The 21,399-nt window shown below is 40.8% G+C and overlaps 1 protein-coding gene across 3 annotated transcripts; it reads left to right on the top strand.

The window, feature by feature from the left end:
• The first annotated feature begins 137 nt into the window (after positions 1 to 137).
• LOC138746448 (leucine-rich repeat-containing protein 4-like) lies at positions 138 to 17,466 on the top strand. Of its 3 annotated transcripts, XM_069904628.1 has the most exons (4): positions 139 to 638; positions 6,589 to 6,712; positions 8,496 to 8,575; positions 9,595 to 17,466. In XM_069904628.1, exons 3-4 carry the CDS (start codon positions 8,509 to 8,511, stop codon positions 10,689 to 10,691), a joined length of 1,164 nt encoding a protein of 387 aa, XP_069760729.1. In that variant the 5' UTR covers positions 139 to 638; positions 6,589 to 6,712; positions 8,496 to 8,508; the 3' UTR covers positions 10,692 to 17,466. The 3 variants fall into 3 exon arrangements, with proteins under 3 accessions (XP_069760731.1, XP_069760729.1, XP_069760730.1); XM_069904630.1 differs by lacking the exon at positions 8,496 to 8,575 and having other exon boundaries at positions 138 to 638; XM_069904629.1 differs by lacking the exon at positions 139 to 638 and having other exon boundaries at positions 5,998 to 6,712.
• The last annotated feature ends 3,933 nt before the right edge of the window (positions 17,467 to 21,399 follow it).

Raw genomic sequence — 21,399 nt, 5'->3', positions numbered from 1 at the left:
ATTGGGGAGAGGGGAGGTGCGGGGCAGCATTGGGGAGAGGGGAGGTGCGGGGCAGCATTGGGGAGAGGGGAGGTGCGGGGCACCATTGGGGGTGGGGTGGGGAAGTATCAGCTCCACCTGAACAGCCAGTTTTACTATATAATCTGTGATAGCTAAAATGTTAATTGTAGTTTGTTGGGTCATAATCAACCACAAATTCTCTAAATTTAATTAAGTAGAAATTTCAAAGCAATTTCGGTACACAGCATAGGATAAAAGTTGTTGGTTAGATTGTTCAAATTAGTATTTGAAGGGAAGCAATGATCTTTTTAAATACATTATTATCACTTAAAATTGCCAAATGAAACTTGATAAATCATGAAATGTTCTTAATGTAATATTAACGTATAATTTTGACCGGTTCACCAAAAATGCTTGAAATATCTTGAGTGGAAAATTCAGCATAATGTCATTGCATGTGTATGTTTAATTAATACAATTTAAGTTCAGAATCTAATTTCAGGTGTCATTTGAGAAGGTACTCTCCACGCACAATGCAAGAAAGTGCACCTTACTTGTTCCATATTGAGACCTGGAGGATGAACACATTAGTTGGTATTAGCAGGGATGTATCAAGATTACGTTTCAATTTGATGGAAGTAAGAAAGCAATCTGTTTATAGCTGACTGGGGAAACCTTGGGGTCATGCAGAAAAGTTGAATCAAATTTCCTGCTGTGGCCTGGTTCATTTGGTGTTTAGTTTCTTACTCTTTTGAACATAAAAATAGATCAGTAAGACTGGAATTTCACATTTATCTTGTTATTGACTGAGAATCAAGGTTACAAATCTTATCAAGCTTACATGCAATAAAAATATTGATGCTTTACAGGGGATTCAAATTATAGTCACTTATTTATTGTCCTTTCCAAGCAGTTCTTTCTTTTCCATCTTCTGCTCTATATCTTTTGCTCCAATATTTTAAATGAGCTACTTGACTCTGCAATTTTAATTTTTTTTAAATATTACAGATTAAAGGACAATTTCTTCTGACTGTTAGCAGACTATTGAATAGATTTCCAATAAGTAAAATGATGCTGTCTTTGCACTGTTTTAAATTAACTTTTTCTCTGTAACATTAAACTCTGCACTTTAAAAAAAAATTGCACTACATATGCTCAAAGATGCCTGGTCAACATGCAAAACAGTTTTTCCACTGTAACTTGGTACACATTACAATATTTCATATTTTCTTATTTTTGGGCTGCAGGGAAGGCCAGAAGTTATTTCCAGGTATGGATCAGCCACGTCTTATTATGGAGTGCAGGTCTCCAAGAGCTGGGATGCTGTCTGGACCTATCGTGTTTAACGTTCAAGTACTCTCATCCAATTCCCCACAACACGTTCAGTGAATTGAATTGGCTGACGACTGGCTTCCATGACGGTGGGGATCTCGGGAGGAAGCTGAATCGGATCATCCGCTCACTCACAGAATGTGGTGGCGGATACTTTTAACCTTGTCTTTAGCATCATCTTGAGGATGGAGACTTTCTCAAAGCCTCCCCTGCTGTTCGTGAAGCTGCTGTTAGCCAGCTAACAGTCCATCACAATTCACAACTTTGATTTGTCCTGTGAGGATGCACGACTCTTTTCATTTCATGCTCATGTTCATGTTGCATACTGCCCCCTGTTGATAATGTTTCGTCAGGGTGGCACCTCATTTGTGCCCATTGAGCATCATTATAATGTCACACGACATTAATGGAGGGTGTCCTCAGTGTGAAGGTGGAACATTGTGCTGACAAGAATTGTGTGGTTAACACTTTTACAAATGACATTAGGGATTGCCAAGGCATAAGGACAAATAGGAGGGAGGAGTCACGTGATGGAGTAATGGCGGGTCGAGAAGAACCAGCCCTCTCCAGAGAAAAGAAAAAAAAATGTTTGAAAAAACAGAGCTCAATAAACATAAAATACAGGAAGAGAAAGATAAAGTTACAGAGAAGAGACAGAAGATGGCACCCAAAAGAGAGAAAGTAAGAATAAGAGAGAAAAGGGAAGAAGGAAAATCACTGGAGAAGAAAGGAATTTATAAAAGGATGGATCCAGAAGGTGTTGGGAACGACAGATTCACATGAAGAAATAGAAATCAAAAGGGTGCATAGGGCTGTAGTACTGAAACCGCCACCATGTCAAAAACTGAGATCCATATTGGTAAAACTTCTAAGATATACGACAAGAGAGAACAAACTGGAGCAGGCAAGAAAGGTTAGAGAAGACAATAAGCCGCTGGAATATAAGGGACAAAAAATATTTTTTTACCCAGACATAAGCTTCGAACTTTTAAAGAAGAGGAAGGAATTTAACACGGCAAAAACAATCTTATGGAAGAAAAGTTATAACTTTATATTAAGACATCCAGCAGTACTCAAAAGTATTTATTCCTGGGGAACGGAATAGACTGTTCTTGGACCCAAAGAAAGCCCAAGAATTTGCTGAACATTTGCAGGACAGGAGAAGAGAGGAGGAGGAGTGTCAAGAAGGATGACCGGCAAGAAAATATTTTAAAAATATGTAAAAATATAAAGTAAATATAATGTATATATAAAGACTTAAAGATGGATAAGAGAAGGGGAAGAAGGGGGAAAAAAAAGAGAGCTTTGTTATATGTATAGGAAAATAATGTTCTCTGGGGGGGCTGGGGGGGAGAATAATGGTCACTTGCGAAATCAGTTGACGCTTGCGAGTAAGTTCGCAACGAATGGAAAGGGGAGTTATGGTTCATTTGAGGATAAAGGGTTATTGCTTGTGGGGATTGTTGGGGTGTTTCATGTCTTAAGTGTGTTGTCATATATTGAGATTAAAAAGGAAAACTTAAAAAAAACAGTAATGAAAAAAAGAGGATGGAGGAGGTGAAGAGGCAGAAAAGAAGTGAAAATAAAGATATAGGATGGCCACGTTGGACTATATGACTATAAACATTAACGGAATATATAACCAAGTTTAAGTGTATCCCATTGGAAAAAAAATCACATATAATTTTAAAAGACAAAGTTACAATGTTTGAAAAAACCTGGGAACCATATATGGAACATAACAGAAAGAGCAGGCCTCGGACCACCACCACCTAAAATGATAAGAAGATAAACACGATCAGATTTAATGTGTATAAGTAGATGACACGTATTTTTTGTTTGTATTCTTTTTGTATAAAGATATTGTTTTATTGTATTATATGTTCAATATTTTTGGAGGGGGAGGGAGGGATGGAGGAAAAAAGAGAAAATGTCACTATGTATATTTAAAGAGATGCATCTGTAAATATATCGGTTGATATGATTCATAGTGCAATAAATAAAGAATTACCAAAAAAAAGAACAAATAAGAGCAGGAGTAGGCCATCCTGCCCATCGAGCCTACTCCGCCATTCAATGAGATCATGGATGATCTGATGATAAACTCATCTCCACTTACCTACATTTTCATCTTATCCCTTAATTCCTCTGCTATGCAAAATCTATCCACCCTTGTCTTAAATATATTTACTGAGGTAGCTTCCACTGCTTCAATGGGCAGTGAATTCCACAGATTTACCATCCTCTGGGAAAAGCAGTTCATCCTCATCTCCGTCCTGAATTTGCTACCCTGAATCTTAAGCCCAGAACTCTGCCACCAATAGAAACAACTGACCTATCTGTATCTTATCTCTGCCTTTCATAATTTTATATGTTTCTATAGGAACCCCTCTCATTCTTCTAAATTCCAGTGAGTACAGTCTCAATCTCTTCTCATGGGCTAACCATCTCATGTCTTAAAGGCAGATTGGTGTTTATCCTTGTATTGGAGTCAATCTGGCAGCTATGTTTGGCCGGGCTTGGCCAGCTTGAACTATTTCACTCATGCTGATGGATATTGAAGACACCACACTGCTTCCCCCACCCCACCACCCCTACTAACCCAGAGTATTCGATTTTATACTTTCAGTGCTTTCTTTCAAATGTTGTTTACCATAATCTTTGATCAGCTGATGGACAATAATTGGAAGGAGGTTTCCTTGCCCATGTTTGACTGATGCCATGCGACTTCTAAGGCCTGGAATCAATGTTGAAGATGCTAATGGTTTCACCTGGTCTATACAACATGGTACTGCCTCCTATGGTTGTCAGGCCTGGTGGAAGTAGAGGCACCCAAGAACTTCATTAGGGGCATGTTATCTTTTAGATATGATTATGTACGAACAACTAGGTCAGTTTTTGACAACTATCCCAATTTTAATACCGTTACTTTGATGCTTGTGAGACACCCTTTGTCTGAATTCAGTACCTTGGTCAATGCCAAGTGGTGTATTTTATTTTATTATTTGGTTTCAACCTGTTACCACAAAGTGGTAATTTGAGTGTAAACTACATTGGTGGTTCTGAAGTCATATCTCCTGCACTCTAATGTAGAGTAGGGAGGGAGGATGAGAGGAAGATAGTTAATGAGGAATAAAGCATTCCATTCAGTTAATTATTATTATCGGGCATTGTATCATTCAGCCTAAGTAATTATAATCAGTAATTGGAAATCATGTTTCAATTTGTGGTAATTAAACCTGTTTCTTTAAGATGATGTTGATGTAATATTTGGAAGCGGCCTACTAGTCCATGCCGTAACAAATCCCCACCCTCCTAGTCCCACTGTCCACCACCCGGTCCGTACCCCTCCAGTCCTCTCCTCTCCATGTAACGATCCAATCTTTCCTTAAATGTAACCAATGATCCCGCCTCGACCACGTCTGCCGGAAGCTCATTCCACATCCCCACCACCCTCTGCATAAAGAAATTTCCCCTCATGTTCCCCTTATAATTTTCCCCCTTCAATCTTAAACCATGCCCTCTAGTTTGAATCTCCCCCACTCTTAATTGAAAAAGCCTATCCACATTTACTCTGTCTGTCCCTTTTAAAATCTTAAACACCTCTATCAAGTCCCCCCTCAATCTTCTACGCTCCAGAGAAAAAAGCCCCAGTCTGCACAACCTTTCCCTGTAACTCAAACTTTGAAATCCTGTCAACATTCTCGTGAACCTTCTCTGCACTCTCTCTATTTAGTTTATATCCAAAACTGTACACAGTACTCCAAATTTGGCCTCACCAATGATGTTGCAGTTGATCTCTAACCTCACATTCAGCCCAGCTCCACTCTTGTCATGGAGATGCATCTGATCTTTTATCGTTTCATTCAGAATGTGGCCCATCAATTTTCAAACATCCTACTCTGGGTAGCTGCACTGCATTTTCCATCATTGCATTTCTATTAAATGAATCGCAAGACTTTCTCAGTCATGAATAGCCTATATTTGTGGTGGATCTTACCAAAACAATTTCCTAATTACACTGGAAACCCCTGATATCTGGCACCTATGTGGATTGGAAGATGCTGGATAAGTGAATTTTCCGGTTACTTAAGATTATATTTACAATACCTCACTAATACACCTGCATTAAGAATGAACAGTTTAAAAGACAAAAGATAAAAAATACTACACTGAACAAACTTCCCTTGCATGAATATATAAATCTTAAAGCATTTTACTTTATTTTCAGTCACATTCTTTGAAGACATTTAACTCTCGCTGCATCTGCAGCTTCCTCCCCCTCCTCAGAGCCACTGAAAGGCAAACAATAACATTATACATAATTTACAGTTAAAGCTTCTAACAAGAGCAACTCTTAACAAGCAGTGATAAGGAGTCACTTTAAGAGAGCCACACCAACGGCGAGTGACATGAACCAGTTCTTTATCCTAGGCAACACCATTTTCCTCAAACACAACTTTATTCAAACAGCAGCTCTGAGGAAAGCACGACCAAGGCACTCCTCTGGTTAAATATTTGCTCCCATCTTCACCAAAGGTAATGTGTTATTTCAGAAAACATTTGCTTTTATAATTTTAAACTTACATTTTTTTTGCCTTATTTTATTCTCATTTATTTTAATTTTGCTTGATTTCATTTTGCCAGTTGCTCAAAGCTGCCAAATGCTTGAATTCCAGAGACCAGGGATTTTACCGTATTGATTTTTGTGGATTCTAACTAAGTAACCCATGTCCTATTGAAGTATATAAGGAGGCGCCAAGTATACAAAACTCTGCTTTTAACAAACAAATTGTGTAGAAAGGGATAGTTGACTATAGCCTATTCTACCTTTTCAGTGACATTGTTGACTAAAGAACTTAACCCTGCTCCTCTCTGCCTTATTAAGTGTGATAAATAAGTAAGCTGTCACCCACTGCTAGACCAGTGGGAGATTTTAAGAACAAACAGGTTGATGTAGTACTTTGATCTCCAATAGAAGTGGGGGATAAAGGGAATTGGATATGGGGAAAGAGAAGGCATTTCCAGTTACCATTAACCTCTTGGAGAATTTTACTGAAGAAATTAGCATGTAAATGACATTATTACTTGGTTATTTATTTAACTGTGACGACAACCTTTAATCTTTATTAAAGGTAACTGTAAAACAATTGGTTTTTAAATAATTAATCAGAGTTGATGAGAGTAATCTTAAAATCTGCGCTATCGGTGTGGGAAGATCGAAGCTTCTAATTATAACATCTGTGGTTACTGCAGAAGGACATGTCAGAAAAAAAAATTGATTGGAAGGAGTTTCACATGTGACAGTCTCCACTCTATAAAGCAATCAGTTCGGAACGAGACCTTCAGACAGAAGGTACCTTCCACACTGCACAGAGGGGTAAGTGATCTCATGCATACTGAGATATCTTGTTACCAACATGTTATCAATCTAATCAATTGCTGTACTGATAAGAACAAAAGAGAGAAAAATACATGATGTATTGTAAATCTTAAACATGGTAAAACACTGAAAAAACATAATTGAATTAGCGGGCAACCTTTTTAGATTACAAGTGCAGAGCCTGACAAGTTAGAGCTGCAGTAATATTCTGAGGCATGGAAAGAAAGGGTCGTTGTATAATGATTGATCTCCTGTGTGTTTCCGGTGTTTTAATGGGTTGGCTGATGGCTTGGAAAAATATTGAAATGGATACAGTAATTTCTTAGTTGGGGTGGGTATTACATTATGTATAATGTATGTTTAAGACCATAAGACAAAGCAGCGGAAATAGGATATTCAGTCCATCGAGTCTGCCCCACTGTTTAATCATGAGCTGATCCATTTTCCCTGTCAGTCCCAACGCCTGCTCTTCTCCTCATAACCTTTGATACCCTGGCCAATATAAGTAGATGCAGCAAACACATAGAAAATAAAAATTGCAACGATCTTCATAACTCCCAGAAATGTTTCTCGTTCCATGATTGTCTGCACTGAACAGGTGCTTGGAGTAGTTTTCAAGTATTTATAAAAGAAAAATTATGCCATCATTTATGGCATGCAGGCTGAGCATTGAGATCTGGAGCTCAGTTTTAAAAAAAAAAAATATATATATATATTATTAATGCTGGCTGATGGCAATGCCATCGAGAAAAGTCAGATTTTTGCTGCAAATTATTTAAAAAAAATAATTGACCATATTCTAACTAATGTGGTTTAAACACAAGTTATTCATGGCAGTGCAGTGAATTAAATTTATTTTTCTTATTAAATTCTGAAATACTGAGAAATGAAAAATAATACTCAGACTTGATTCAAAGCATATGACACGACTGAGTCTAATATCACCACTCTGATCTTTGGATGGAGTTCATTTCTTCAACCCATTCACCTTCCCACCGGGAGTGAGAACGCTGAACAACCAAAAGGATCGCTCACACGAACAATCTGAGACTCTCATATTTATGAAACAATATTTATTTTTTGGTGTATATATGAATACGTGTCCTGCACACATATTGTTTCTATGTGTGTTATGTCTGTGTATCTGCGTGTTTTTGGCCCGAGGACCGGAGAACACTGTTTCATCGGATTGTATTTGTGCAAGCAGATGACCATAAGCTTGGCTTGACCTCTGCTGTTCCCAACCCTATTTGAATTGTTCTTTCTCAAATAGGTGCCAAACAAGTATTCAGCGTGGCCCTCTGCTACATAAAGTAAATCTATGAGCCACCTTTCCTCTTTATCAGCGGATCATTGATTTCTTCCTTCGAATTATAGACGGTGATGAATGGAAATGGATTTCCTTCAATTTACGAAATTGGCTTTTCCCGGGGCGCTTGCGTTTCCTCCCACCCTTCAAAACGTATCAGGGTTGTAGGTCATTTGGGTGCCATGGGCTCATAGGCCAGAAGTGCCTGTTACTGTGCAGTATGTCTAAATTTAAAGAAAAAAGATTTGAACATCTTGTTCAGATCTCATAAATGGTCTGCGATTGATCGAAAGGAGCCTGGGTTCTTGGATTGTTTCTCATTCCAGGTCTCAGCTTGTGAAACAAGAACAGAAGAACTAGAAGCCGTTGTATAGTAACTCTGACATGCACCAAGTTAATCTTTTGTTTCAGCTCAGCATTCCCCTGCTAATTGGATGTTTCTCCTTTCTCTTGGTATCCAAAAATCTACAGTTCTCAGTCATGAATGAACTCCAGCGACACAGCTTCGGTAGGACTCGGATTCAGAAATGAAAATATTCACTACTGTTCAGGTGAAGACCTTTTCTCATCTCAGTTCAGTTAAGAATTGTACATTTAAATATAGAGATACAGCAGGGTAACAGGGCTTTCCGGCCCACGGGACCCCCCCCCCCCCCCGCCCATATACCAATTAACCTTCAATGCCCGTAGGATTTTTAAAGAGTGGGAGCAAACCAGAACACCCGGAGAAAACCCACACGGACACGGGGAGAACGTGTCTTGCAGACGAGAATCCTTTGCGCCGGATTCGAACCCGCGTCGCCACCGCTGTCAAGACTTTGCGCTAAACGCTGCACTAACGGAATGACTAACCCTTAATCTCTGGACTGCGACCCCTTGTGTTTCATCCTCTTGATCGAAGAAGCATGCCAGATTGGACAGGGAGATATAATGATCTAAATATCTGAAAAGAGTCATAATTGTCGAACATGCAATCTCGCGATAAATATTTTGCAGAAATGTATCAATTTAACACACAAAAGCAAGTCAAATGGTACGAGGATTAGCACAGACGTTCTCAACCTTTTTTCCCCACCCACCTACCACTTTAAGTTATCCCTTACTAACCACAGAGCATTTATGGGCACAGGATGGCATCAGTGCTCTGTGGTTAGTAAGGGATTACTTAAAGTGGTAGGTGGGTGGGGAAAAGGGTGAGAACTACTGGATTCGTATGATGACAGCCTTCTGTAGCCTGGAGAAATATTCGACATTAAGTCAAGTGTGTTTTGTTTAAAACTCTTACAGAGACACGGAGGCAATTGTAGATTTGGACGCTGATGGCAATGAATCAACCAAAACGATCAACCCACAAGGGGTAGCGACAAAATAAATGAATCGAAAGTTCAAAGCAAAGAGTTTTAGAAAGAGAAACGAGGGAACAATCGGTTAAAAAAGGGAAATGCCACAAATCCGACGTTCGCGATTTCAACAGTCATTTAATAAAATAAACTGTTAAAGCATTTTGTCTGAGGAGTTCGCCAAATACTTTTTTGTAAAAAGAAATTTGCTTTTTTCTGTCTTTCGAAAGCCTCAACGTTGATGAAAATTGAAAGCAGGATGAACCCAGTCATTCCCATTTGCCTCGGTGCCTTGGTGACCACCCTGAACATCGACGCGTTCAAAATGTGCCCTCGCCGTTGTTCATGCTACGACTTCTCTCATTTCGTGGATTGTAAAAGGCGTTCCCTGACCTCCGTCCCCAGGAGCATCCCACACGGCACTTGGATGCTGGATATTGGACTCAACAACCTGAGCGAGATCCCCGGCGGTTCCTTCAGAGGCCTTTGGTCCGCGCGGATCGTCGTCCTGTCTGGGAATCGAATCCATCTCATCCATTCAGGAGCCTTTGAGTCCTTGATTTTTCTGGAAAACCTGGACCTGGATCAAAATCGCATCGCGTACTTGCCCGGGGATTTCTCTGATGGTCTGCAGCGCCTCTTAGAACTGAGACTGGCCAATAACCACATTGAATCCATCCGCGGTGACAGCTTGCTGAATCTGGAAAGTTTGCAGAAACTAGACTTGAGCGGCAACTGGATCTCGTCCATGGACAGAGGGGTCTTCAGAGGTCTGTCCAAACTCCGCACCCTGTTGCTGAAGAACAACAGGCTGGTTGTCCTCGAGGATGGGCATTTTCACAGGCTGCAAAGCCTGGAAGCTCTCCATCTGGAGAATAACAACATTTCAGACATTCAGGAGGAAGCCCTGGGCTCCCTGCGGAGCTTGAGCCTTCTGGGGTTGAGCGGGAATCACTTGAGTCACGTCAAGTTCAAAACGTTTTTGAACATTCAGACCCAAGGGACTCACCTGCATCTCGCTCACAATCCTTGGAAGTGCGACTGCGACCTCCAGAGAGAGTTTGGGAAGATACTGAGTGTTCGACACCTTCACGTGGACGACTACGGGAACATCACTTGTTCAGCTCCTGGACAGCTCCTCGGGTACTCGCTGGTGGCCGTGGATTCGCAGCTGTGCGTGGCCGAGACTGCCACCGTCCTGGTGATAACTGGCACCGTCCTGGTTACAGTCATCGCTGCCATCGTTATGGCCGAAAGGAACCGAAAGAAAACCAAGAACAAGAGCTGGAATGACAGCGACGGGCCCTTCGACCCCCAGGAGAAATGATCATCGAGGACAAAGGCTCGGCTTGCATTGAGATCCCCCGCCGTTACACGACCGGTTCAGAGCATCCCATCCTAAAACATCATCTTCCTGACAAATTATAATCACCTTTCTCTGAGAAGCGAACATACCCACTTTGTTTGTATACCCCCCTCCTTTAGTGTCAGGATTTGGTCAAAAGACTGAGACTCAAGGACAAACGCTTTCCAGGACCCTGAGAACACCTTCCCGATTTCCAGACTCCCCACTGAGTGCTTAGGGGACGAACAGAAGCTGAGACGAGAACAGTGAATCCGAAGATAGATGTAATACGAAAGTATTGAATAAGCAGTGAAAATCGACCTCTGCGTCTGTGGGATAGACGCAGGATTCTGCGATCCAGATGGTGTCGGATTCCCTCGAGAAATTCACATGAGCTGACTTGTTCAAGCGAGTTAAACAACCAACTTGAAAAAAAAAGTTTTAAGCGAAGTTCAGGTTTCAAATTCTGGGCTTTTTTAAAAAAAAGGTTTTGTAGTTACAGCAAGCCCCGAGATTATTTCTTGCGTGGGGTGTCGCTGATAATGGGAATCCGCCACCTCCCGAAGGGTGGCTCGGAATAACCACGCCAAACTGAATTGGACTCTACTGCTACTCTGTGGGGCAATGAGTTAAACTCAAATGGCGCAGATTTGAATTAATCCCAACCATCAACTTCAATTTTAACCCTCACCGGGAGTTTCTTTTAAACCGGAAAGTTTGGCAAATTGAACCTTGGACAAATCAGGATGCACTGCAAAAGCAGTTTAGTAGATTGAATCAAAGGATGGAGAAATGATTAATGTCAACAGATTTCGCTCTGATTGAAACCGTGTTTGCAACAATTCATAGTTCTCACTCTTGATTTTAAAACAAATTCATAATGTGACATTTACCGTAAAAGAACTCTCACCCTCGTCCTACTGCAGATGATTTATCGCAATGCTAAAAAGAGCGGTGGGCGAATCTGCAAGGTTGTGTTCATATTTACAGGCAACGACGGTGTCATGACTTGATTAAATTCACGTGCAAATACCAACATCAAAGTCTGCAATCGTGATATTTTAAATATTCATCTTAAACAGACGCTTTTGCTCATTTACCCCAAATATTTTTTTTATTGTACAAGAGACATTGGATTAACTGGGCCAGTACATCATTTTGGGCTGAAGGGCCTGTTGTTTTGAAGGATTTGGTTATCGTATTTACACGATAAATTCCTACACTCCTCAGCAGCTATAGGCTTTGGGAGTTTATTACATTGGGGCTAGTCACCAGTGTCTTCACTAGGGGTTGGTGTCACCCAGTGGGTAACTCATGGTATCAACCCCCCCCCCCCCCCCCCCACAATGAACTTCCTCCCATACCAGACCATACAGAATCCTTAGTACTAAATGATTCTCATAAATCATAATTCCTGTCGATCACTGATTGTAATGGCAATAGGACTGAGATAAACAACCAACAAAATTAAAATTGCAATATCATATGCACAGCCTAACTGAGCGGAAGCCCTTTATTGATTTTTATCCTTTTCCTTTAATTACTACAAATTTCTCCAAAAAAAGTTGCTGATACTAATCCCCACAATATTGTAGCTAAAACACCAAACATTTGAAAAAAGCAGCGACTATATATAAAAAAAAACACCAGCGCCTGCTTGTAGTGCGTGCAGACGAAAAGTGCGTGCAATTTGAAAAGTTATTGTAATTGGGTTATTAAAAACAGCTCTTAGAAGGTTCAAAAAGTAAATTAACATCGAGGCAGAGAAACATGTCAGCTGGGCTTACAAAAAAAATGTTTTTTGTTATAACTAACTACAGGGATATTTTTATTAAAAAATATAAATTTCTGCTGAAACACTGCACAAAAGTTTTATAGACAGTCATTCTGGTGTCACTCCCAATGATGGTGTCGTGCGCAAACCCCCCCCGCACACCCCTAGTGATGCCAGTGCTGGACACTCGTATGTCCATTGTAGGAGGTTCCTTCCCCACAAACTGACGTTTCAGAGCAGATAAGCCTGCAACTTTGAATGTAGCAGACTGCTAGATTCTGTTCTGAGCGATCCCTTCTGCTACAATATGAGTAAAATTTATCTACGCTAAGATGACATTCTAGCAACAGTTGATAATTGTTTCAGTGTGCATCTTCTGGAATCCCTTGTGTCCATGGCCAGTCGAACTTTAAAAAAAAATGGATAGATCTTAAAAAAAAAAACCCAGTAAAAACACACTGAAATGCTAAAGGAACTCAGCCGGTCTTTTCAGCATCCATAGAAAGCAAAGATATGTCGCTAACGTTTTGGGCCTGAGGCCTTCTTCAAAGGATAAGCAGAATGTACCCGAAGCAGGAAATCTCAGAATTCAGACCATGGTGGCGGGGAATGAGAGCTCCATGTAATTTCTCTGATTTCACATCTTCATAAACATTAAATAGTTTTTTAATGTATATAACAATCTATGTTTAATGAAAATGTATCTTTAAACGTACATTCTATCAAAATAGACATGAATGTACAATGACTACGTAATGAATTTACACCTTTACCTACATTATATCTACATGAACAACCCTCTTACTGAAGTAATGTCTTCCCATCTCTGTTCCAAAGGGACATCCTTTTATTCTGAGGCTGTGCCCCCTGGTCGTGGACTCTTCCACTATGGGACGTATCTTCTCCACATCCACTCAGTTGAGCCCTTTCAATATTCAAAATGTTTCAATGAGATTCTCCCTCATCCTTCTAAAGTGCAGTGAGTACATACCCAGAGCCATCAAATATTCCTCGTATGTCACAAAATTCGGTGTTTTGTGGCAGCATCAATAGTGCAAACGTTCATATTATGAACCATCTTACTCCAATAATATAAAAAAATAATAGTGCAATGTCTTTGATGCAATGATTATTCAGGAATCTGATGGCAGCGGCGAAGAAGCTGACCTTGTGCCGCTGAGTGCTCGTCCAGGCTCCTGTACCTTTTCCCCAATGGCAGCAGAGTGAAGAGGGAATGGCCTGGGTGGTGGGGGTCTTTGAGGATAGAGGCTGCTTTTTTAAGACACAACCTGGGGTGGATGTCCTCAGTGAAGGGAAGTCTGATGCCTGTGATGTCGCAGGCCAAGTGAACAACACTCTGGTTTTTTTTCTTGGCCTGAGATTTGGCATCTCCGTACCAGACGGTGATCCAACCAGCCAAAATGTTCTCCACGTTATAAGTTTTCAAGAGTCTTCAGTGACATACCAAATCTCCTCAGACACTTCACAAATTATAGCTGCTGGCAAGCGTTCTTCATGATTGCATCAATACAGAGGTTCCAGGACAGATCCTCAGAGATGTTGACACTCAGGAATTTGAAATTTTTGACCCTCTCCACTATTGAGCTCTCAGTGAGGACTGGGTTGTGTTCCCTTGACTTCTTCCTGAAGTTGACAATCATCTCTTTGGTTTTGAAAACATTGAGCACAAGGTTGTTGGTGTGACACCACTTAAAGAGCTGTTAACCTTGAACTCATTTTTATAAAGTTCTTCTGAACCCACTCCCAGGCCAGATCAATTGATCTGACAAACAACCCTGCTCCAAAGGCCCTCTTCTCTTCAACTGATCATCTTGAGGTCCAAGCCACTGTGACTAATGTCACCATTTCCTGAGAAAACAATCTAAGTTGGTCCAATCTCAAGCTAATACTCTCTAATCCAGGTAATATCCTGATGAAGAGGTGCTCAGAGAAAATTTTCTTGTCAAAAAAATTGAACAGTGTGACAATTTGTTTCCAATTTTATTTGGGAATCACAAGTGCCCATTTTCACACTCTGAAACTTTCATTTCAGCAGGAGGCAGATTAGGCTATTCATAAGCAGCAAATATGCCAAACTAAACTGTAATTATTCATCAAATTCATCCATTATTCATCTGTTCGTCATACTAGAGATATCCGGAGCCTAAGAAGATGAAGAAGCACCTCCTTAACCACCATAATGATTGAAGCCTGAGGGATTTCTTGTCATCGAATCAGAGCTCAGTGTATTTTGGAGAACGGCAGCTATGGCATGGAATGCAAAGGAGATTTTCTGTCACTTATCCAGTGAGTGTGATGGCTGGGACTGAGCTTGAATATATTTTCCCATCGACATTAGTCATCATTAACGGTGACGTTAATAACTGTGGCTTAGTCCTCGAGTAGAGGAGAAGGAAGCTTTTGGAACAGGATTGCCTATCGGAAGTAGGAGGCATTGGTTCTAGCCAAGAGAGGTTATCTAACAAGTGGTCAGACAGCAGTTGCTTGGATGTGGATGTTACAAGGGCATAGCTCCAAGGCGGGGGTTGCTGCAGCCACTGGTACAATTACAGGAGAATGCATGGACTGCTCCAGCTATGCTTTTATTTACATTTTTAATTTAAATTTAGATATGCTGCCCTTTCAGCCCACGAGCCCGTGCTACCTAATTGACCTACAACCCTGGTATGTTTTGAACAGTGGAAGGAAACCGGAACACCCTGAGGAAACTGTTAGGTCTGCTTTGTTCATGAATGAGTGAGACAAACACCAGACTGAGTCGAAATCAGGGTTCTTTGTTCTTTATTACCGGATTGTAACACTTGCGACTAAACATGTTAGTCGGAGAATGCATTCTGCCGTTATCAGCAAAATGGTGATTTTTTATACCCTTGGATACGTGCTTAGAACATCATCATATCATTACTTGTCCAATGACTAAAACTGTTTCTATCCTTTCCCTGCTAGCTTCCTGCCTCTCAATCCATCAATGTCTCTCTTATCTTGTAAGTACAAGGATGCATTCACATCTTGTTACAGCCCTGTACATTCCCATCTCATGATGTTTTACCTAACAGGAGTACAAGGACACCTCCCCTTCTTGTTACTGCCCTGTACAGGGTAACTCCCTACACATTCCCATCTCATGATGTTTTACCTTACAGAAACCCACTCAAATACAGAGAGAACATTCAAACAGACAGGGCTAACTTCAACCTGGGTCGCTGGTGCTGTAACAGGATTGCACTAAGCGCTACGCTAATCATGCCCGTATTCTCCTGTCTTGTTGACTCCAGTCACATCAGCATCGTGTAACTTGCTGCTGAATCGGAAAGGCTCTTTTTTGAAAAACAATATCTATCTGCTTCTCTTCGGTTACAGAGCAGAAGTGAAGTCAACACTGGTAGAGATCTGGGAAGGGGTGGAGACAGTATCATAGGGACAGTAGGATTCACCATATGGCAGCCTTCCTGAGGTTCAAAGGGTAATTAGTGTGTCCACATCACCTTGAGGGTTTTCACCTTATGTTATTAACACAAATTAGTTAACAGTGGGTGGCTTGGTATCGCGATTCGCACAACACTGTTACAATGCCAGCGATCGGGACCGGGGTTCGAATCCCGCGCTGTCTATAAGGAGTTTGTATGGAATCCCCCGTGTCCGTGTGACTTTTCTTCCCACCGTCAAAACATACCAGGTATTGTAGCTTAATTGGCTGGAATGGACCTGAAATGGCCTTAAATTCAAAAATTTAATTTTAAAACTACCAAGGATTTTAATTCTTAAGTATTCAGCTGATATGTAGCCATTTCCCAAAAACTTGATAGTCCTTGCAAGCCATTGAGGGAAATCAAACAATTCATTTATATTATGCTGACAACCCCCATCCCAGACTGTTTCCTTGATGACTACCAGCTGTTTGCTTGAATCCACATGTAAGAATCGTGCACCATTCGCAATACCCATCAGACTTACAATCTGGTGTTTTGGAACAATGATTTCACAGCGTGGAGTGTTTGGGATGGTACTTCAGGAAGGGCCCCTCAATCTGTGGTGGCTTCCTTCATCCTTTATTGTACAACCTTAACCTGTGTTCAGACCTTGCCCGCAGCTGAGAAATAAGGAGGAGGAAGATGAGGAATAAAAAGATGAAGGACAAGAGTGGAGGTAATTTGCAAACATCATCTGTGTTTGGTATCCATGATGGTGTCCTGGGAGGGTCATGTGACCTCCAGCAGGCAAGAGATCGGAACTGACCTCACCTGTCGATCAAGGGTTTGATCTGCCCAGCTGTGAGACTGATGTGTGATTTGCCCTTGCAGCTGACATGTGATCAGTCCTCCAAGTGGCAATCAATGTTTAGATCTGGTGCCAGGTAAGGTTGACTCGCGATTGGTCCCCGCAGGTCATGTGGATGGCACCTGCATTGGAAAAGGCCACCATGTGGAGCAGCTGGGCTTCTCTCTTTTCTGCTTCCTTAACATCATCGCTGAGCTCCAGGCTGAGGGCTGCGGGTAGCACCAGGGTGCTGACTGCAATGCGCCTGCCCAGGATCTTGAGCCATGGGTGACACTGGAGACCAGTTTCATCTGTTTATATACTCATTAGTTGTGATTAGGTTACTGTTTATTCAGTATACCAGGCCTGCGGGTGGTAGATACTGTAGATTTAACCTTTGTTTAGTTACTTGGTATACTGTGGGAGGTGGTTACTGTAGGTTTAAAGCTCTTTTAGCTACTCAGTATGCCATGCCTGTGGGTGGTGGGTACTGTTGGTTTAACCCTTGTTTAGTTACTTGGCCATGTCTGTGGGTAGTGGGTACTGTTGGTTTAACCCTCATTTCACAATCGGGTGATGAGATTATATAGCGGTGGCTTACTTGCACCTGAAGTGTTGTTATTTGTGTTTTATTGCTGCGTATTTGAATGTGTGTCCTTATATGAATTCTCCTGTGCATAAATAAAGACTGCAATTGAATATCAACACGTGTTCAGCCTTGATTCTCTTTGAACTTGTTCGAACCTATTCTGTTCATAACCGATGGGTTTTCTTTTATTGTTTTACAAGGACCAGTTGCCTTGTTATTTGAGTGAAGAGTTAAAATCAAGTTGTGTTGAGATAAAATAATTTATGCTCACATAAAGCAAGAACTGGACCTCTCAAAACTGGATAGGCAAGTGGCAATTAACATACACGCCATTCGAGAGCCAGTCAGTGTCCCTCACTTTAACATTCCATCTCATTTTCATTACTTAAACTGAATGTCCCATCATCATCTTTTTAGACCAGCAACTTACCTGAGCCAGACATATGATTATCGTATCTGTTAGATATTATTGCATAATCTATGGTATGGAACTCACCTTTTAGTTCCTCCAAGCCATCCTGATATTTATGTATCATTATTATTTTGCTTTGAATATTTTGTTTTTGATTTACAAAGACATACAAATCCCAACAAACAACACAATCTCTTTCAACAATAGTATATAACATATGGAGTCTACTTTTCCCCTACCCCTGTCCCCTCATTCCAACACCCTAAAACAACAAAAACAAGATTATACAACTCAAATGAATACAAAGAACCAAACATCAGTAAAGTCACAAACCCTTAAGGGAACTTAAAAAAAAACACAAAGAAACCTAAGATTAAAAAAAGAGACAAGGAACAAAATACAAGAGCACATCATCTGCGCCATGACCCATTTCATTAATCTCAATAATTTCTCCACTGGCACGGATTGTTGTATTCCCTTCATTCAGAAGAGGTATAATTATAATTATATCTGCATTCCAATATGTTGCAGATAGGGTTGTCATTATTATTAAACAATACTGTGACAGCGTCAGCTATTGGGACCAGGGTTCGAATCCTGTGCTTGCTGTCTGTAGGGAGTTTTTATGTTCTCCTCATGTCTGTCTGGGTTCCTCCAGGGTCTTCGGTTTCTTTCCACGTTTCAAAATGTATGGGGGAGTTGTAGGTCTATTGGGTGTAATTGGGTGTCACGAGCTCGTTGCCCATAAAGGGTCTAAATTTAATAAAAAATAAGATTGGATTGGAATGAATTTCACTGGTCCAAATTTTCTCTGCTGTTACAACACACAAGAATGGATGGACAACACCTTGGCAATTTCCAACTACATGGGATTATTTCCGTTCACCCCCCCCCCTTCTTTCCCCATCCCTGTCTCCTTTATTCCAGCTCCCCATCCCCTTCCCTTCCCTCAGCTATCCTTCTTTCCCCTCTCAGCTTCATTCTCTTCTACCCTCCCACCTGTATCCATCTATCACCTCTTTCTTCCCCCTTCTTCTGTCGTCTCCTCCACGCCCCTCCCCCACCACCCACCTTTTTAATTCAGGTGTCTACATGCTTTTCCAAATTCTGGATGAAGGGCTCAGACTGCCTTTTACTTCCTATGACTACTGTGAGACCTGCTGAGTACCTCCAACAATTTTACGTATTGCACAAATCTTCAGGAATTAAAATCCTGCTCCCACGTTATTTTAATTTTATCCAATGAAGCTCCCCTTGATTGTCACAGCTTTTCCTTTTAAGATTGCTAAAAGCCAAAATACATATCTTGGTGTAACAATTACTAAGAATCACAACATTTGTTTGAGGAATTTTTTTTTTTGCTCTGTTAAATCAGGTGAAGAAATCTTTATCTGAGTAATCTCTTTCGATGTCCTTAATCAGACAAATTTATGTTAATAAGATGAATATTTTACCCAAATTTTTATATATTTTTCAAGCTATTCTAAGTTTTGTCCTAAATCACTTGATTCTATTATATCATCATATATTTGGAAATATAAATGTTTTAATTTAAATAAAGTTTATCTCCAAAATCTCAAAAAGAATGGAGGTTTGGCTCTACCTAATCTTTGATTATATAATTGGGCTGTTAATATTCATTGTTATATTTTGGTTACATTATGACAATAAAATGGGTGACCCAGTTTGGGTTCATTTGGATTGAATTCGACTCAGAAATGTTCTATTCTTTCAATACTTGGAGCATTTTTGACTTTTCCTATTGGTAAAAAGACTGATAATCCAGTGGCGAAATACACAATTAGGATTTGGTTCCAGTTTAGAAAACATTTTGGACTTCAAAGGATTCTTCTTTTTAGTCCTATTCTATCAGATTACTTTTTTCAACCTTCTTTGATGGACTTTTCCTTTCAGGAATGGTTCAGATTAGGTATTAAATGTTTTTATGATTTATTTATTGATAATGATCTTGCTACATTTGAGCATCTCTCCACTGAATTTAATTTACCAAATTCTCTTTTTTTTTAGGTACTTGCAGATTAGGAACTTTCTCCATTTTCAACTATCAATCCTTTTTCAAGCTCCTGTTAAGAATTTGATAGAAACTATTGACAATCCACAACCATCTCAGAAAAGGTGAAAATCTTTTGGATATGGCCACTCTCTGGAAGGCCAACAACAGTGTCAATAATGGTGACTGTACGTGCAGGAGCACATTGATGCACAAAGACAGAAGTACTCGAGTAGAGCTCGTCGAAAGAATCAAAGACTTGTTGATCCAAACCAAGGCTTTTATTAGCAAAAAACAGGAGCTCTTCACAGGTGGCCGACCAATCCGGAATGATCCGACCTGGCTAGGGACACAACCCTTTAAGGCCCAGAGAATAGGCGTGGCTTAGCTCTCAGCCAATTAGATACAATAACTATATACACTATATACATTGGTGATAAATCTGGACTATCACAGCTCGGAACTGGAGGCTTTTATTATCAAGCATCCCTTGTGTTGCTCGCTCACACAGACCCGGACTCGAACTGGGGGCAGGCTTGTGGCATGACAGCCTTTTTGGGGGAGAAAGGGGAAGAGTCACGAGCTGGCCAGTGAGAGCAGGGTCAACAAGAAAAGGTCATGTCAATCAGTACAGCAGTGGTTTCACCACACACATGAAGCAGTTAAGGTGGATGCTGTTGCACTAACTCCCTGTTTGCAGAGCTTAGAGCGCATTATTCTCGTTGGGGAGCGACTGTGCTTGCCTTGTGCTCCATGATGCCATGTATACCCTGACCCTACCGTCGTCACCTGGGGTCTGTGATGGGATTTGGGCCTAGTGTGGTACTGTCTCTTTGCTTGCTTGTGGCCTTGTGAAAATCATACTTGGATTTCTTGTACAAAGCCTGGCCTCTTGGCTTGAATGCCGCTGTAAGGGATACTGGAATGTGAGAAGTCAAGCAAGTGCTAATTAAGGATGAAGTATTATGGGTTAACTTAGGGTGAAGGGATGCTGGAATGGGAGGAAGGGTTATAAAAGTATAATAAAATAAGGATCTTCAAAACAGGATAGCAAGTAAATAGCTTTAGCTATTACCCTAACCCTAATGAGTAAAGAACAAAGACATGATATTTCCTGGCTAACAAGTTTGCAGGAAGGCACATAAACTGATAAGAAGTTAGAATCCACGTGGGCGGAATTACCTAATGCTAAACCAATCCAGGAGGCAGAAGAATGTTAGGGGGAAGGTATCTCTGTACTGAAATGAAATGTATAAAAGTTGGGTCTGCCTCAGTATCTGTGTGTATTCCCAGGGTCAGGGGAAGCACCCAACTTTGCATTGTTGTAATAGTATAATAAAGGTTCTTTGTTCTCAATTTTTGTCTCGAGCAAATTCTGTGAAGGTACTTCTGTTTCTCACACCGCTAATCTGTGATTCCATTCCCACACTGGCCCCATCGGTCTTCTCGGAATATCCACGACTGGGGTTGATGTAAGTCGTCCTCAGTCCTGAAAAACTGCCACGGTGATCTGATGTGAACCAGTCCTTCCAATCGACATATGGTCGTGCGTGCAATTGCTATTTGTTGACGTGTAATTACTGCCTCTTATTTCCCTCCCCCCCCCCCCCCCTTTAGCTCAAAGTG

Source organism: Narcine bancroftii, chromosome 12, assembly GCF_036971445.1.
Source record: "Narcine bancroftii isolate sNarBan1 chromosome 12, sNarBan1.hap1, whole genome shotgun sequence".
NCBI classification, from domain to species: Eukaryota; Metazoa; Chordata; class Chondrichthyes; order Torpediniformes; family Narcinidae; genus Narcine; species Narcine bancroftii.
Note: the sequence above shows the minus strand (reverse complement) of the source record. Positions and strands in the feature narration are given on the sequence as shown.

Bases quoted from the DNA above. Each gene is read 5' to 3' on its own strand.
- LOC138746448 (XM_069904628.1), top strand. From the start codon at position 8,509: ATGAACTCCAGCGACACAGCTTCGGTAGGACTCGGATTCAGAAATGAA. The intron at 8,576-9,594 runs GTGAAGACCTTT...GTCTTTCGAAAG, and splicing joins AAATATTCACTACTGTTCAG to CCTCAACGTTGATGAAAATT.